The sequence below is a fragment of the Marmota monax genome, unplaced genomic scaffold (assembly GCF_021218885.2).
Source record: "Marmota monax isolate L192 unplaced genomic scaffold, Marmota_monax_Labrador192_F-V1.1 WCK01_AAM20220418_F8-fsc00095, whole genome shotgun sequence".
Lineage (NCBI taxonomy): Eukaryota > Metazoa > Chordata > Mammalia > Rodentia > Sciuridae > Marmota > Marmota monax.
Window position 1 is genome coordinate 1,108,246 of NW_026695244.1, and position 19,792 is coordinate 1,128,037.

The window sequence follows — 19,792 nt, forward strand, 5'->3', positions numbered from 1 at the left end:
GTAGGTGACATATGCAATCCCAAGAAAGGTGAGGGGAAAGGAGAGAGCAAATGAATGGACTGGTTTCTGAGTTGCCCAACTCTTGCTGGTTTCATAATGGTGGAAGTGTGCTCCAGGAGTCTTCCTGCATTTCCAAATTGTATGAGCTGGCCCTTGTGGGACTTTGCTGAAGCCAGAGTCTCTGTTAGTCCATTTGGGATGGTGGGCAGGCCCAGGGGTCTCTCCCTGTCAGTCAGTCTCATGTGTGGGGGCTCTTGTTCTACAAAAGCAGGAGGTAACGGCAATAATGGACCTTCTTCCCCAGGACAAGAATGGCTTCTCCCATTGGAAAGCTAGTCATACTGCAAAAAAGCAGGGCAGCCAAGTTGACCTGGAGTGGTGCACGAACCGGGTCTGAAGCAGAATTCAAAAGGAGATTATCATCTAAGTCTTCTGTCCTCATTCAGACATCTTTGGTAACAAAAATTATTGTTTTGGACACAGAGCTAGAAAACACCTTAAGAATTCATCTGATACTTTTCCTTAACTTTAAGCAAGACCATAAATTATTTAATTTTTGAAAATTCTGAAGAATATTTTGCAATTTCTCCTCAGTAGCCCATTCTAGTATCTAAACAGCAATTTTAATCTTTAAAATATCAGGCTAGCCCAGTGCAGTTGTGCATGCCTGTAATCCTAGCGACTCAGGAGGTTGCTTGCAGCAGGAATGCAGGTACAAGGCCAGCCTCAGCAACTTAATGAGAGTAAGTCTCAGAAAAAATAAAAATAAAAAAGGGTTGGGATGCAGCTCAGAGACAAAGTACCTCCTGAGTTTAATCTGCAGTGGAAATAAACAAACAAATCAAATAAATCAGACTGTTCTATTCTATTATACTTGTTACTTTATGCATAATTTCCTTGGCTAATAATAATAATGATCATTTAAAAATTCTAAAGCTTAGGATAATCAGAGAAAGGTAAAAAAAATTACCCTAAACCTGGTCTAGAATATAACTTTTATTTGATGAAATACATAACCTCCTTTTAGGAAGAAATTGGCATTTCTAATAAAATGTATTATAATCAGCATTTTGATAAATTCTAGTGGAGTTAAATATTCTGAAAAAAATAACTTCTTGTTCTTTGTTAATTGATTGTTGGTTAAAAGTTTAATAGTTTTTCAAGACTATTTTTAAAATATTTGTGTATATTAGTGAAATTAGTCTCCTTTTTATGAAATATGAATCTTTGAATTGGTTCTTTTTTGAAATAAAGCTTAAATACATGTTCATAAATGAATTATCAGAAAGTTTTTTTAAAAAGTATTGTGAGGTTCAGATATCAAACATCCATAAATATTATTGTGACAATAGACATGACTCGCACACACATGTGGGCACGTGGGCATGTGTGTGTGTGTGTGTGTGTGTTTGTGACTTCCTTTCTGTCTCGCTCTGTGAGTGGTACATTATAGTAGCAAGAGTCTTAAGCGTCTGTCACAGAAAAATAATCTGTTCACCTGGACACAGTGGCACACACCTGTAATCCCAGCAACTCAGGAGTCTTAGACAGGACAATTTTAAGTTTGAGGGGATCCTGAGCAACTAAGCAAGACCCTCAGCAACTTAGTGAGACACTGCCTCAAAAATAAAAAATAAAAAAGACAAGGGATGTAACTCAGCACTGAAGTGCCCCTGGGTTCAATTTCTCACAAAAAACAAACAAACAAACAAAAACATAAAAATAAATTATAAAAAAAAATTTTGTTCAAAAACGGAAGGATATAAACCAGTTTGAGCCAGATTCCTGGTCATGTCAATATTAACATAGTACCTTACATATAATAAGTATTATATTTATGTGGGAAGAAGGAATGGGAGAAAGAAGGAGAGAAAGAGGGAAGAAGATGTTTCATGCAAATTCATGTCTCTTTACCATTGGCTTACATCCTTACCTGTACAGTAAGAACAACACTGGTGCTCATCACACTGTGTTGGAATAAATGAATGAATGACTACCCATCTAGGACTGTTAGATACACTGTTGCTTGGAGGCAAAGAGATGAAGTAGACATCTTCAGCTTTCCTCCTGTTCTCATTCTATGGTTTCTTTGACCACTAAACATTGGCTCTATTGCAATTTTGTTTTAAAAGTCGGAAAACCAAAATGCTTTCAGATGAAAGGCAGGGAGAAAAAACTTCCTCAGTGTATTTGCTTTAGTGCCAGGAAAGCCTACTAAATATCAATATCATTATCCATGATATCTTGTAAATATCATCACATGGACAAGCAATGTGAATTCAGAAAAAGTATGCATACAAACAGCACTAACTTGTGGCTGGAAGAAGAACTTTAACTGTGCCCAATTTTATTCAATCTCATACTAGAGCTGCCTTGTTTTCGTTGTGCATATATGAATGCAAGCAGCCGCCTTTCTGATGTCGAGCTACTTGCACTGAGAAGGAGAAACTGCTGAAGTCATGAGGCTGCTCCAGGCAGAGCCTCATGTGAGTCATATGAAAGCTCCACACTGCTGACCTCTGGCAAAAAGGGAGTGAGAGAGGACAGGAGAGGCAGAGGGGGAGAGGTTCAAGTGTGGGTTTTCTCCTTGAACCTGAAAGACTATGGGTCAAGAGCTGTGTGCTAAGAGTCTACAGCCTGGGTGCAGCTGCTATCACCGTTCCAAAGGAGGCGAGGCACACAGCAGCCGGAGGAGTCAGCCTGTGACCATGGAGGCTGAATTCCAGGTATTGGTATCCCAGGAGGAGAATCTTTCTCTATTGATAAACCAAGGAGTTCAGACAGACGCTCCCTTTCCGAAGCAGAGGTCTGATTCCTTCTGCGGTAGGTTGAAACCCATAAAAAAGAAAATTCTATTAAAGTCACAGAGAATTTATGGCTGTAGTTATCCATTGTGGGGATGTGCTTGTAAACCAAAAGGGAAAAAATAATCCTTGACTTTGTGCTGCACGAAACTCCCCTTGACTTGAAGTGGAAAAAGTGGTTCTTCTCCTGAAATCTCTAAGGTACTACATTGCAGAGCTGACAGGCTGCAGTATTGGTTTGTGGTGGATTCAAAATTTCAGTAATTAGCTCATATCTATTAGCCATGCCGTGCTAGAAGACTATTCCTCTAAAGTGATAAATTACACAATGTGTGTGGGGCAGAGGAGGCTGAGTTAAAGAAAAAAACGAAAAAACATGTATCAAGGAGATTCAGGTTAACCTAAGCATTAAAGGTAAATGTATTCAAGTGAAGAAAGATTGCAGCATTTCCGCAGATGATACCATTATGGTCGTTTTGTTTTTTTGTTTTTGGATCTGACTTTCAGAAAGGTGCCTTTTGGGGGTGTAGGAAGAACCTTAGAAAACATCTTAAGGGTGAGAATAGGGTAAATTGAAAAAAGATGGTTTTGGCAGTGGCTGAATCTTGACTTTGCATAGATTTTACTCCTGCGCTTTCTTTTTTCTCTAGCTAACAGACCTAAAAGAAGCATCAAGCTGCATGACTTCATTTCACCCCAGGGGAGTGCAGGGGGCTGGTGCCCGGAAATTTGAGAGTAAAAGGCCACGGAGTAATAGCGATTCTTTTCAGGAAGAGGATCTGAGGCAGGGTTTTCAGTGGGTGAGTGAACCGCTGACGTTGATCTAGAAGAATTTAATGTGTGCTGGTCCCCGGGAAGCTGGTCCTCAACTTCCAGGACAATTACTGAGCGGGCCTTCCCAGGTAGCTTCAACAATACGGTTTCCCTGGGGGGAGCAGGGGAGTCAACACTAAAAATAAAATAAAAGAAAAGAAAAAATTGATCTTTCTGTCTTTTCCACCTCTCACCCCTCCCCTTCCTTTCAAGCAGAGGAAGAGCCTCCCTTTTGGGGCCGCCTCATCTTACTTGAACTTGGAGAAGCTGGGTGAAGGTTCTTATGCTACAGTTTACAAGGGGATTAGCAGGTGAGTTACAGTTGCAGGAGACTTTAAAAGATGAGGGTTCCATCCCCCTCCTTTTACATTATAGAGCCAGATGACACAGTACAGAAGTTCACAGCGTTTGGAACCTGTATAAGACACCAGGGCCAACAGGGAGAGAGACATGATGACTTAAATAGCCTTAAAATAAAAATAAACCTGTCCTACTCCAATTAAAACCAGCTCACTAAAATGTTTATCAGCCTTTCCTCTCTTTTATTCCATTAAAATAAAGTAGACTTTCTCTACTATTAACCAAAAAGAACAATTACTGCCTGGTGGGAAACACAATTGGGAAGGTATTTCTAGAGAGTTTTTCATATGTAAGTCACAATGATAAAGTTTTACAATTGTAATTTATTAAATTTGCTGCTAATTCTTCCACCTTGCCTTCTTATAAAAAATCTGAAGTTGGTTTCTGCAAAGTATGGAATACGCAAAAAATGATAAATCCTGAGTTTTCTACACTTGCAAAATATGCAAATAACCGGAGAATAAAAATACTGCTTATCCAAGACAATTACCCATTTTGGAAAATTGAATTCCATTGCCTTTTAGGGTGGGAAGTTTGGAAGGTCTTATTTCTTTCATTTATCTTACTTGGATGGAGAAAAATAATGGCTTGATAGTGGTTAAATGTTAATTTTAGAAATTTAATATAAACACTACAAAATTAAGTACTTATTATTTATCTTAATGGTTTGTGATTTTTATGATTTTTTTACTTGTTTTATAAGGGAAATACAGTTTAAAAATATTGTATAGAAGCAAGATTTAATTCACACCTGCAGATTGTCATAGGAATTAATGATAAAAAAAAATTATTTCTCCTTCAAGAAACTCACCAGGAATAGGATGAAAAGTGCATTGGAAGTACATGTTCAAGTGCACAGGGATATAAGTAGAGGTGTGCAGCTCACTTAGGGATTTATAATAGAATAAATAAAAACCTGGTCACAAATAGTCATCAAGGCAGGACTGGGTAAATAATCTCCGTAGTGTGAAATTGTATGCAGCCATCTGCAGTATGAAGTAGATGTACTAATATGAAAAGATGTCCAGTATTTTAAAAGAAAAAAAGCAAGTTACTGAACAATACATACTCTTTGATCCCTTTTAGGAAAAAAAACACTCAGATGTATTATACATATATAGATTTGTATGTACATAAAAGAGTCTGGGGAAATACACAAGAGATTAGTTATTTCTAGTGGTTGAAACTGGAGCAGGGAAACAAAGATAACTCTTAAACTTCTCACTTTATTCCCCACCACAAAGGCATTACATTTATAATATAAAAATATGTTCAAAAATACCGTAAAGATAGATGCCAAAAAGGCATTTGGTAAATTCAACATCAATTTCTAGTTTTTAAAACTCTGAACAAAACAGAAATAGAACGATAATTTCTCATTACCATGAAGGATATTTCAAATCAATAGCACACACACTTTTCTGTTAATTACAGAGACTTTCCTGGTAAGATTGAAATAAGGCAAAAATGACCATTATCCATAACTGACAAACAACGTCAAAAATAATTTTTTTGTATATGATATCATTGTCCCCCTAAAAAAACCAAAGAGAATCATCTAAGAAACTATTAAAAGTAGTAACAGAACAATAGGTAATCGGTTACAAAATCAATATATACCTATTAAGGTTGTCATATATATTAGAAATGATTATTTAGAAAATATAGTAGGAAAAGCTCCTCTCATAATAACAACAAAATGTGATGATTAACATTAAAAAGCAGAGCAGGATTTATGTAAAGATTTACTAAGGGACATCCAAGACTTAAAGAGTCAGACATTCATTCATTCTACTAAAGTCTATTAATTTTTCTAATTGTGATATTTATTATGTGTCACACACTACTTAAGCTAATAAGAATACATTGGGGGCTGGGGTTGTGGCTCGGAGGTAGAGTGCTTGCCTAGCATGTGTGAGGCACTGGCTTCAATTCTCAACATGGCATATAAATAAATAAAAGGAAGGTTCATCGACAACTTAAAAAAAATGCACTGGAAAACAAAAGAGACAAATATCCCTGCTCTTATGGAGTGTGATGAGAGTGACATAAACAGTGAACAAATCAGTAAACTACTGAATTTGTTGAAGGGTGAAAAGTGCCAGGGAGAATGAAAATGGCCTGCGTGGTGGTGCACAACTGTCATCCCAGCTCCTCTAGAAGCTGAGGCAGAAGGAATGCAAGTTGGAGGCCAGTCTGGGCAAAGTAGTGAGACCCTGTCTCAAAATAAAAAGGGCTGGGGAGGTGGCTCAGTGGTAGAGCACCCCTGTGTTCAATCCCCAATAATTCATAGAAAAGAATGAAACAGAGAGAGAGAGAGAGAGAGAGGGCCAGAGTTGTTGGATTACCATTTTAAATAGGGCTTCAAGAGGATGCCTGGCTGAGAAGGAAACACTTGAACAGGGAACCTGTTGGAGGCAAGGAGTGAGCTATGTATTAGCACAGTGGAAGGCAGGGGAGACTGCAAGTACAACAATCCCTGGGGGCAGAGTCAGCCTGGCATTGGAGGGGACAGTGGATAGAGATGAGTGCAGGCAGGAGGTCGTATGTGTGCATCAGGAGATTGCGTAGGTCTTGTACAATGACCAGTCCGAGGACTGATTAAGTACAGGGTATTTGAATTAAAAATTCTAATTGTGGGGCTGGGAGTGTGAAGCTTAGTGGTAGAGGGCTTACCTAGTACATGTGAGGCCCTGGGTTCCATCCTTAGCACTGCATAAAAATAAATAAATAAAATAAAGGTATTGTGCCCATCTACAACTAAAAAAAGAAGAAGAAAGAAATTCTAATTGTGCAAACATGTCAGTGTCTAATTTCAAGTTTTGATGTATTCTAGATATAGTAAATTCTCAGAGGATTAGATCCCCTTAGACACCAAAATCTACGAATCCTCAAGTGTCTTATATAACAGGGGGCAGTATTTGAATATAAATTAATACCTAATGCAATGTAAATGTTATGTAAGTAGTTGTTACATTGTATAATTTAGAGAAATGACAAGAAAAAAAAGTCAATACATGTTCAGTACAGACATAATTTTTCCCAGATTATTTTCAATCTGCAGTTGTTTTAACAGATACAGAACCTACAAATACAGAGGTCCAACTGTGTATTCTAAACTACAATAATTAAAATTATGCAGCACAGGGCTGGGGATATAGCTTAGTTGGTAGAATGCTTCCCTCACATGCCCTGGGTTCAATCCCCAGCACCAAAACCAAAAACAACAAAAAAAAAAGGCCAGCACAATATAAGAAAAGACAGATCAAAGAAACATGGTTTTGAAAAGTCCAGAACAGTTAAAGATCCAAGTATCACTAAAATATATAATCATGGTGGATTAAGGAGATAAATGAAAAAGAAACATACAAGAACTAGAAGAAAAGATATGTGGATTCTTTGTAACTTTTAGGCTGGAAAGTCTAACACTCAAATCAGAATCCATGAGAAAAGATAGGAAGTGTCCGTGGTGCCCCATATATCCAAGTATGTTCTAGGGATCCCCAGTTCTGAGACACCTTAATAGATGTTTCATTGAAACAGTTATGGAAAAAATCAATATGGGCAGAACAAAACCAAGTTCAATTCTTTATTATAGATTCTTTCAGTATTTTAAAAATGTCAGTGTATACTGTGACCTTCTAAGAACAATTAAGAAGCATTTTCTAAACATATTTGACCAAAAAACTTTTCTTGGGGGAGAGTAGGGTAGAATTTTACAGAAACAGGCTCTAAGCAAAACTCTTTGGAAAATACTGAACATCATAAAAATCTTTTTAAGTTCAAAACTTCAGGGCTAGGGATGTAGGTCAGTGGTAGAGCACTTGCCTAGCATACATGAGACTGTGGGTTCGATCCTCAGCACCACAAAAATAAACAAACAAGTAAATAAATCTTCAAAGACATTATAAAGCAAATGAAAATAACTGGTGAGATGTATATGTAAGTATTTCAAGAAAAAAGTAGGCAATTTAGGGAAAGCACAAAAGAAATAGAAAAGACTATGAAAACTCACTTGCATAAGTAAAGAAATTCAAGTGTGATAACGTCTTTAACTTATTATATAGGCTAAAATGTGAAGATAAAAACAAAAACATCCCAAAACAACAACAACACAAAACCCAGTTTGGTGTGGATGTGCCAAAGTGACATGAGAGCTAACTGAAAGATTTTTCAAAGGACAAATCTGCAAACATTTGAAAAACAAAGTAAAGTAATATCAAATTATAACCCAAACAATAAAATACCTATGAGTCCATACTGATATAAATAAATGGTTCAATAAGTTAATAAATAAGAGAGGAGAAATAAATCTCCCATGTAGAATTCCAGCCAGATCTCAAGGAGGTAGCTCATAGCTCTCAATTCCTTGTATGTAGTGACATTCATCCTGAAGTACAGAATGGAAAAGGGAAAGAGTAACTTCCCAGTAGAGAAACCTGACAAATGCTACTCCAGCCACGTGGTTAAGGTCCACATCAAAGGACATTCATGTCCACAATAGGTATCCTGAATATAATGTGAAGATGGCTCCTCCCCAAATTCATGATCCCAAACCAATCATAAGAAAAACAGAAAGATCCCAAGAGAGGAGCATCCTACAAAATACTTGACCAGTACTCCTCGAAACTGCCAAGATCATCAAAAACAAGGAAAATCTGGGAACTATCATAGCCAAGAGTGGCTGAAGGATACATGACAACTGAATGGGATCCTGGACAATAAAAAGGACCTTTAGGTACAAACTAAAGAAATCTTAATCAACTCTGGGCTTTAGCAAATAACTTATCAATGTTGGTTCACTGTCTTCCTAAGTTTTCTGAAAAAGTGAAACTGTTCTTAAAAAAGAAATCTAAAAATACAAAAATAGAAACAAAACCCAGCTCAGTGTTAGCAAGGAAGTGATGGAATGGCCACTCTCGTGCCATCGTTGTGTGATCACTTAGTGAATTCAAGTCAATGAAAACATGGGCACTGAATACCCTTTGACTCAGCAATTCCATATCTACCTAAGGAAATAATAATTAAGGCTGTATGAGAAGATGAATCTTTAAATATGATCATTATTGTATTTTTATAGTAGTCCAAAGGTAGAAACAATTTACACACGTTTGGAATTGGCTGAACAATTTAGTATGTTTACATGATGAAATATTAGGCCATTATTAAACATCATACAACACAATAAGGAATGATAAGAGAAAATGTTAAATGGAGAAAGATCAGATTACTGACAATATGATATAAATCCTGCTCTGTAAAAATAACATTTATAGTTGGTTGTGGCCTATAATCCCAACTACTCTTGAGGCTGAGGTAGGAGGATCACAAGTTCGAGGCCAGCCTGGGCAACATAGCAAGAACCTGTCTCAAAATAAAAAGTAGAAAGGGCTGTGGCTGTAGCTCAGTGGTAGAGCACCGTAGGGATCAATCCCCAGGACCCCACAAACCAAAGCAACCCAACATATTTATACCTGCATTAAAATCTCTGTTCTTTTTCTTTTTCCTTCCTTCTTTTTTTTTTTTTTTTTTTAAATCTCTGTTCTGGGCACTTGGCTTACATCACAAACAAAACAATGAATAAGGGGAGAGTAGGAGGATGAAGGGGGAGAGAGAGAGAATGGTGAAGCCTGGGCAGATCAGGCAACACTTGCCTGATCAGGAGGCTGTTGTAAAAGTCTGGCTGGTTTTTGAATGAAGAAGTGACTTGTTTTGACTTTGGTTTTTAAAATGTGCCCCCAGCTACTCTGTTCAGTATAGATAGATGGAGTACAAGTATTTAAGCAGGGAGATGGTTAGGAGACCACTACAAGAAGTCAGATGAGAAGTAAGAATATCTTAAATGCACAAAAGGGAAATAAAAGAAACAGTGCACATCAAACTATTATGAGGGCCGGGCATGGTGGCACATGCCTATAATTCCAGCAATTTAGGAGACTAAGGCAGCAGAATCACAGGTTCAAGGCCAGCCTCAGCAATTTAGCAAGGTCCTAAGAAACTTAGTAAGACTGTCTCAAAAAATAAAAAGGATGCTGGGGATACAGCTCAGCTGGTAGCGTGCTTGCCTCACATGAACAAAGCCCTGGGTTCAATCCCCAGCACCCCTATAAAGAGGGGGTTGATTTCTCTGTGCTTCTATTTTCTTCAGTTTTTTTCTATAATGAACATACATTGCTTTAGTAGATATAGTGTTGTTAAAATATATGAATCATATATATGATATATACTTTATATATATATATATATATATATATATATATATATATATATATATATATAACTTTTTGTTTGGAGAATATTTTTATGTACTTATATGTATAATTTTTTTATTTGGAGATAATTGTAGATCCATATGCTAGAATATCTTTTGTTAGAAAACTCCTTTTCTTAAGCCTTCTTTTTCTATTGCTGCTTTGAACCATGTCAATAAGTGAGTGCCATACTTCCCATCCCCTTTTCTAGGATAAATGGACAACTAGTGGCTTTAAAAGTCATCAGCATGAATGCAGAGGAAGGAGTCCCATTCACAGCAATTCGGGAAGGTAAGAACCAGAAAAGCAAACCCAAGAGATCTGTTTTGATTCCTGGATTTGGTAAAAGAATGCTTTGAGTTTATCTGTTAAACATCTGGTTTTTTATATTTATGAAAGAAATATTACCATTACAATTTTGTTCTTGATGCCAGTTTTCTAAGAAAACTTATACTACTATTTCATTATTTATTCTTGAGGACGTTAAGATTCAAAACTGTTATATCACTTGACCAAAACTTTGACCTCAAACAGTGTTTCTGAATACGTTCCAAGTGTTTGGCCTCATGCTGGTTGTGAAAACTGCATCTATACAACACCAAAAAAATTCATATGAAATTTTTTTTTTTAAAATCATCCAAATTATTAGTGGGAAATTTGCCTAAATGTAGCAAATGTTTCTTTCCTCATAGTTGAAAAACTCTTTTGGGAAGGCATATACTTTAAGAGTTGTGTCTGTATTTCCTTTGTACCCTGGTTGGTATAGCAAATGAGGAAGGATGGACTTGGGTTTGCATTGTAGGTCTACCATTACCAGTGGTGTGGTGTTGGGTAGATTGCCCAAGACTTAGTTTATTGTAGAGAGAGGATAATAATAGTCCATGTTTCACAAGTTGCTATGAGGATTAAACAAGAATATATATACAAGGCACTTATCACAGAGTCTGTTTTCAGACTTCAGTAAATGTTGGCTCTTATTATTCCATTCTTGCTCCTTTCTTTGGATAATTTCTTGTTGAGCATAGAGATAACTAATAATTTACACTATAAAAATTGAAAAGCCAGGCTGAGGTAGGAGGATCACAAGTTTGAGGTCAACCTGGGCAATTTACCAAGACCCTGTCTCAAAATAAAAAATAAAAACAACTGAGGATATGGCTCAGCAGTAAAGCACTTGGCTAGACTGGGTGAGGTACTGGGGTGGACCCTCAGTACTACAAAAAAAAAAAAAAAGAAAAGCCAATATAGTGAATAAATCATTAAAAATACAATGTATCAACTTTTTTTACATGGGCCATTTAAAATGAAATTGAGATTACTGTCCATTTTAGCAAAAAACAAAAGAAATGCCTTTCCCTGGCTTTACTTTCTCTCCCTTTTATCTTCTCTTTTTACTGAGCACATATTATGTGCAAAGCATATTGCTGAGTGTTGTGAAGGATGAGAAAGCTCCAGTCTCTTTTCTATGTGGTTTTCCATGTGGAGCAGATAATTCATGGAACAAGTGTGTAAAAGATATTGTAAACCAAGACAAGAACCAGTGGTCTCATTATGGCTAATGGAGTCAGTAGATGCTGAGCTTAGGATGGGTTTATGCAATCAGGCATGGAAAAAGCAATTCAGCAAATGAGTTTATAACTGAATTTAATGCCATTTTCAAAGTCTTTCAGAGCCTCTGGGGAATACATCACTTTAAATTTAAGTGGAAGGGCCAAATGGCTGTCAGCTTAGCCAGGGACCCATCCTGGTAGGATCAGGTGCATTCTGGGGAATGCATGGTTTTAAGTGTGTAATACCATGGAAGCTGCATTTACTGATGTACTTATTAGTGGTCCCTGTGAAAGATGATCATGTTTGGAAGAAATGTGTGGATAGGATAAAGAGTATTTCTGAATAGAATAGAAATCACCAGGTCACTCTCCTTCAGGGATGGGATCCAGGTCCAGGTTCACTTCATTCTCCAGTTGTGGCCTTTGTGAGCTTGATTGTGTAAGGCCAGTGTTGCTGCTTAGCTTTTGCCCACAGCCACGTTTTTCAGGTTGACATTGAGGCTAACAGTGAAATCTTTTTGCTGGATTTGCTAACAGATGGTTCTCAGCATGGTTCAGAAAAGCTGGATCTGTCTTGTTCCGTATGCTAGATGCTTCTTTCATTGCACTTTTACCAACGAGCTGCCTCCCGGTCACAGGTGCTTACAATTACATTTAGTATTGAACTGAGGACACTCTTGGTTGGTTTTATGAACTTCCCTTACTGAAAGGTTTGCAATGTATAATAATAAAAACCACAAAAGGATTTTTGACACTTTGGAGGTTGTTAGGCTTCCAGTTTCCAACAACGAATGTTTCTTTTTCCATCAATATAAAAACTTGGAGTCCTTGTCAGAGAGGCCCTCTCCCTTCAAGATGTGAGGCCTCATTTAAGAACTTTGGCACTGTCCCATTTCTCCTGAAAGAACTCGAAGGATGTGCACCCAGGGAGACAGGAGGTTAACTGAGTAGGGCTGGAAGGCAAAATAAGAACAGCTGGAGTTCATTAGTTAAAATCCAGGGTCACTAGCTAAAAAGGCAACCAAAAGCCAAGTGCAGAAAAACCAAGTGAGTACCACAGCCTGCTTTAAAAAGCCTTGAAGCAGGAATTACTTCTGAGCAGTTTGGCTGCTCTGATGGCAAAGCAGCCAGAGACGAATTGAGGAGGATTTTGCTATATGAACAGTCTCTCTGTATGTTATAGGGAGAATACACGTGGCAGTTTATTAGTCTGGTCAAGTACAATACTATTTGTTTTCATTTGATCTTGACATATAATATTATGAAATTAGCAAAAGTATAAACAGCACTAAGGAAAACGTCTTAATTCAAGTTCCAGGTCCTTTTTATACCTCTTTCAATCTTCTTAACAACCTTTAGAGATAGGTGTTATGATTGCACTGTAAGACACAAACTAAATCTCTCTGATTCAAAAATCCACAACTTCCTATGCATTCATTCTACAAATATTTATTGAGTACCTGCTGTGGCCAAGCACTCTGCTTACTGCTAGGTACACAGCACTGCACATGTTTCTTACATTATTTTGCTAATTAAAAAGATCAGAAGCTTTTGCAAAAACTTAGAAAATCTTTCACAATTGGCTCAAAATTATATTTCAAATGTTTCTTCTCATATCTAGAAGAAAATATGTTTGTGTTTTTATATCAGGATGAAGAGTCTTCATTTTATTCAACTCTTCATCAATATCTTAGTAATATACCTTATTTTAAATATCTTTGTACAAATGTTCAACTTTTGGTTTAAACCTAGGACCTTCGATTATTACCAATATTTTCTTAGGAAGCAATCGTATAATTAACCTTTTCTAAGAACCAGGCATACAAGGTAGCCCCTCTTCATAATCAATTTTTTAAACCCCTTCATGAACTCTTGGTAGTAAAAAGCGTTATTTTTGTTGTAAAGATGAAAGAATCTGAGTCTCAGAGAGGTTAGGTGACTTGTCCAAGGTCACAGAGCTAGTAATAAGAGTTATTAGGTATTAGAATCCATATCTATTCTATTTACAATTTTTTCTACTTTATTATATAAATTTGGAAATGCTTGGTCTAAGCATTTCTTTTTTAACAAGATTAAAAGTGAAAATAGAAATCTGTTTTTATGATGTTCTCTGTATAAACATTAAGGAAAATGCGGAAGAAACATTTTTAAAGAAAATAATATTGTATATTTAGCAATTCTGATTCTATCATCGATTCTACAATACCAGTAATTGCATTCTCTAAATTGGAAAGTTTCAGCTAAGGATCTTTTAAGACCATTTGCTTTTAGGAAAATTACAGAGTAATTATTTCCAATCCATACAAGAGAAAAGTAAGCCAAAAAATAGTCCAAGGAGCCTTACTGAGGTCATGGGATGAGACAAAGGCGGAGTGTGATTCGAATCTCAGAGTTGTTCCTGGTGTGGTGGAGCATACCTGTAATCCCAGCTACCTGGGGAGCTGAGGCAGGAGGATAGCAAGTTCAAGGCCAGCCTGGGCAATTTAGCAAGACCCTGTCTTAAAATAAAAACATTGATAAATAGTCTGCAGTGGAATGCAAGCAAATCACATCACACACAGCAAATTCACATGTGCATGGTTAGATCTTTATAAAACAAAATGAAGGTATGTGATGGAAATTATAATTCCAGAAAAATCAGATGATAACCTCCTCCTCCTCCACCTCCCCTCCTCCACCTCCTCTTCCTCTTCTTCCTCCTCCTCCTCCTCCTCTTCCTCCTGCTCCTCCTCCTCTTCCTCCTGCTCCTCCTCTTCCTCCTCCTCCTTCTCTTGTCCTTCTTCTTCTTCTTCTCCTTCTCCTTCTTCTTGCATCAGGGATGGAACCCAGAAACATATAACCACTGAGCCCCATCTCCAGCCCTGTTAGTTATTATTTTTTTATTTTGAGATAGGGTTTTATTAAATTGCTTAGGGCATCACTAAATTGCTTAGGCTGGCCTCAAACTTGCAATCCTCCTACCTCACTCAGCCTTTTGAGTTACTGGGATTACAGATATGCGCCACCGTACCCGCCCAGAGGATAACTTCATATCTGACATTTGTCTTAATGTTTATCTAGATTGTATCTTTTATTGGAATGTATAACTTGACTCATTGACCTGATCCATGTCAGAGAAAATGGGACTATAACTGCAACCCCACTTTTTTTTTCTTTTTTTGTAGTGCTAGGGATCAAATTCAGAGCCTCATGCCTGCTAGGTCAGAGCTTTACCACTGAACTACACCCCAGCACACCGACTCTTTTTTATTCAATGTCTAGTGGGAGTTGAGGTGGGTTGCCTTATTGACTCCTACATAAACTCATTACAAGTGGCCTGCTCTTTATTAATTCTCAGTACTTATTGACCACCACATTCAAGGCCTGTGTTAGTGCTGGAGATGGGAAAATAGGGATGGATTCAATCCATACTCAAGGATCCCACAGTCTGGAGAGGACTCTGACCTGCAGAGGCACTCACCACGACTTGGGGAGACAGCCTTGCTCTCCCTTGTCATCATCTTCCATATTTTCTTCACATCTCCAGGACAAGGAAGAGACATTGTGACCCATTGCACTTGAAAAGCATTACTTTTCCTAAAACTTCATTAAGACACAAAATCCAATGAAATGGACAAAACCAAGATATTAAATATTCTCTTATCATTGTGAGATGAAAGTGATAATTGTCTGAATTTTGAAATAGCTCACATTATCATATTACTATCTAGATTTGTAGATATCTTATGAACAGAATCAAAATCAACCATGCATGATTTTTCCTGATCTTTGGGATTGTGTTTCTTTTTTCATGTTTCTTCTGATTTTCTGGATGTTTTCATGATCAAGCCAAGTAGATACATACAAAATTCTTACAACAATACCTGGGATGGCCTAAATACTCAATGAGTGTTAGCTATTATCATTGATATCATTTATAAAATTACTTCATTTGTTTTTTTTCTTTTGCAGTGCTGGTGGTTGAACCAGGGCCTTATGCATGGCAGGCAAGTTCTCTACCACGGAGTTACACCCCCATCACTGAAATTACTTTAGAAGCACCATATAGCTCAGTGGTACAGCATGTGCTTACCATGTGGGAGGCCCTGGGTTTGATTCTCAGCTCCACATTAAAATAAATAAATAAATAAACCCCATTGTGACTTGTCTGGAGCTTTAAGCACCCTGCACCCCATTTATTTGTGTGTCTTTTTGTTGAAGAAAAACAAAAATAATGTCAGGCACAGTGGCACAAGCCTGTAATCCTAGCTACTGGAGAGACTGAGGCAGAAGGATCACAAGTTAGAGGCCAGCCTCAGCAACTAAGTGAGAATAGTGTCAAAATTTAAAAATAAATAAAGATAAAGGGCTGGGGAATGTAGCTCAGAAGTAGAGCACCCCTGGGTTCAATCCCCAGTTACATAGATAGATAGATAGATAATACTTGAAATATGATTATGAAAACAGCAATTTTACCAGAATCAGAATGCTGATTTTAGGATCTGTCTCCCTTTTTCTCAGTTGACTTTTTCATCCTCAATATGTTTAGTCTGCAGAACAGGCATTACATCCTACTGCAAAGATTATAAGATGTCCTTGAAATTTGAAGAAAGACTGTTTTTCCCTGGGTTTGAGACTCTCATATTTGAAGCTAAAGACATTTTTGGTCCTGTAGTGCATACACTCAACCACATACCAATGCCACCACAAGATAAAAGCTTTAAACATTATGGGCTCTTTCATGCAAACTCCCTATAAATTACTCAGTAAAATTCAGTTTCCACATAGCTATTTCAGTAGTCTCAGGCATTAAAAAAGCACTAGTAGGGGCTGGGTTGTGGCTCAGAGGTAGAGAGCTAGCCTAGCAAGTGTGAGGCCCTGGGTTTGATCCTCGGCACCACATAAAAATAAATAAATAAAATAAAGATATTGTGTCTACCTACAACTGAAAAATAAATATATTAAAAAATATCCGTAATAGTATACATGGCCGTAAAGCAGAACATTTGGGAGGGAGAAGACTAAAGAAACAAGGAATAAAAGGATCTGAATCAGAAACACTCTCTACCAGCCAACAATGGGTGGAATTTATTGATAACATGAATATACCAGATGTTGTTCTGTGTACCCTAGACACAGCAATAAGCAAAAAAGATAAAAGTCCCTATTGTTGATGAATATTATATTCACAAGGATCAAGGCAGACAGTAAATGTATGTGTGCATGTATATACACGTGTGCATGTATGTATTTTGTGTCTGGTGCTGGTAAGTGCTATGGGAAAGAATGAAGCGGTGTCCAGGGATAGAGGCCTACTGGGGTGGGATGGGGTAGAGAGCTGCTTTTTCATCTACAGTGGCCAAAGAAGCCCAGACCTAATGTGTATCATCTGGCCAAAATCCTAAAGGAAGTGTGCAGAGAGCTGAGGAAAGAGAGTGGCAAGTAAAAGGATTGCAAACCTGAGACTTCAGAGAAGAATTGTGTTTGCAAGTTCCCCAGGAACAGGTAGGGGGCCAATGTGGCTAAAGCCCAGCAAGCCAGGGTGGCAGTGTGAGGAGATGCCCAGGAGTGATGGGCATGGTTGGATGAGCAGAGGTGGGGCTGGCCAGAGCAGGAACTTCGGATTTTATTGAGTGAGATGAAAGGTCACTGCAGGGTGTGGATCCCTCTCCAGTGAAGGATCCCAGTGGTTAGCTGTGGAAGAGATGGTAGGATCAGGGGGACCAGTTAGGAGGCATTTACAGCAGTTCTGCCAGGGTAGGATGGTGACTTGGCTCAGGAAGAGTGCAGAGGACCTGGCCCGTGAGGGCTTCTGGAATGTCTTGAAAGTCTTGCCAACAGATTTGCTGATGGATTGGGTGAGGGTGTGGGGAAAAAAAGAGTAGAGAGAAGTAGCCATTTGCCAGAGCAGCGAACCTTCATAAAATGAATGAATGGCTTAAAAATATTTCTGCAAAAAAAGCTGTGCCCTGTAAGGGCTGGGGATGTGGCTCAGTGGTGGGGCGCTCGCCTAGCACATGCGTGGCCCTGGGTTCGATCCTCAGCACCACAGAAATATAAATAAGTAAAATAAAGGTATTGTGTCCAACTACAACTAAAAAATAAAATAAAAGAAACTGTGACCTGTAGATAAAACTAATCAGACAAATATAAATCAAAACAGAGAAATGGCAGAGTTCCTAATAAGTAAAATAATCAAGAAAATTACATGAAATAAAGATTTATATTCATGTTGTTAGTAGTCTCATCCAAGTAGATATCATTCCTTGAGCTTTTTAGCAAATGATAGTTTGAAGTCATCATGATTAATAAAACATACAATCATGATTTTTAAAATAAGCATAAGGGGTTTTAGTAATATAATTAAGACTAAAATTGTATTAAAAATCTTAATATTCTTAGCAATGTCAGCTTTACCATGTCCTTTTAATTTTTTTTTTTTTTTTTTTTTAGGGATCAGGTCCAGGGCTTAGTACATGCTAGGCAAGAACACTGGGTGCTAGGTATCAAGTCCTGGGTTTTGTGCATGCTAGGCAAGAGCACTGGAGCACTGAGCCACACTCCTAGCCCCTAATATCTAATTTTGATACATACTTTGTAGTGTGTGTGTGCGTGTGTGTGTGGTGTGTGTGTGCGATTGTATGTGTATAAGAGGGGAAAATTATGAAACAATTTATAAGTAAAAATATACATAAAATACAAGCATTCTCAGTAAATGGTCAGAAGTCATGGTTATAAATACAGAAAGTGTTGAAAACTCTTGCAGAAACATACCAAAAGCAAGACTTTAAGACTGGGTGTGGGGGTTTAATAGGTTCAGTGTGAAAGGGGCATAGAGAAGCAGATTTGAGGACATTAATTTGAATTTGCCTTTGAGTAATGCTTTCCAAGCGTTCTGCAAAAGGGAGCGGAGTCCATCCTCGTATCAATCCTGCGGAGTAAAGTCAGGAAAGCTGATAGGACTTTTCACTGGGAGTGGCTGCATGGAGACTTGGGTTGAGATACTCTCCAGAGATACTCAGATAGAAAGTGACAGGGCCAGGATTCATGTAGGGCTTCTGGCTCCACAGACAGTTCTCCCTTAAGACACTCAATAAATATGCTTGATAAATTAAGTGCTTACTCTGGCTGAGTGTTAATAGGTGGTGTGGTGGGGCATCCAAAAGAGAGAGAAAGTCATCTCTCTATTCCCATGTAGTCTTTGGTCTGGAACTTGAGAAATGAAACAGATGCCTGTGGAACTTGCTGATTACATTTATAAAACAGTGCATTTGTAAAAGCAAAATACTGAATTTAGTCCAAAAAGACTTTGGGAGCAAACAGTATAAATTAGAGCATAATAGGATTTTGAACTCCTTTGGTGGTAAGAGGGTCCCAGTTCCAACCAACTTAATAAAGAAGGAAATGCACTAGCCCACAGATCTGATAATTAAAGGTTTGCAGGGTACAAACAGTGATGGTGGGAAGCCACGTATCTCCATCACTCAACATTGGTTTTCTCTGCCTTAGTTTTATTCCTAGGCCTGCTGTCACCAGGTGTTGGTAATTTGGTACCAGCAATTCCTGGCTAAATCCCACAAATTCATTTCTCACGGTAGAAAAGAAAGCACCTCTTTCCTGATGGTACCACCAAAGTAGGGCTCTCCCAGGCCTGGGTTTTGTGCCTGTGTCTGAACCAATCATCCATCACTGGGGCTGATCTCTGGTTGGGTTGTATGCCCACATTGAATGGAAGTGAAGTCAGCCACAACAGAAGGGCATGGACTAAGTCAGAAGAGGGTTGAAACAGAGAAAAACAGAGGTGTCCCCATTAGAAGGGAGAATGGCTGTCAGAGGGCTGTAATAAGGATTCATTATAACTGGATAAGATTCATGCAGGAAATAACTTTGTTCCCCAATTTGAGTACTTAAGTTTGTTTGCTTGTTTTTAATCTTAGGGAATTCTATACTAGGAGGGAGTTGGTGCAAGAGATTTGTGAAATGCAGTTGTATCCTACAGAACTTTTATACTGACATTTCTTTTCTTTCCTCCTTC

The 19,792-nt window shown here is 37.9% G+C and overlaps 1 protein-coding gene across 1 annotated transcript in view; it reads left to right on the forward strand.

Moving 5' to 3' along the window:
- Nucleotides 1-2,414: 2,414 nt before the first annotated feature.
- Cdk15 (cyclin dependent kinase 15) overlaps nt 2,415-19,792 on the forward strand; it is a 94,822-nt gene continuing 77,444 nt past the window's right edge. Inside the window, exons 1-4 of the mRNA XM_046463133.2 lie at nt 2,415-2,726; nt 3,455-3,604; nt 3,834-3,928; nt 10,440-10,519. Of these exons, the coding sequence (XP_046319089.1) occupies nt 2,604-2,726; nt 3,455-3,604; nt 3,834-3,928; nt 10,440-10,519 (448 nt within the window). The 5' untranslated portion in view covers nt 2,415-2,603. The remainder of the gene's footprint in view (nt 2,727-3,454; nt 3,605-3,833; nt 3,929-10,439; nt 10,520-19,792) is intronic.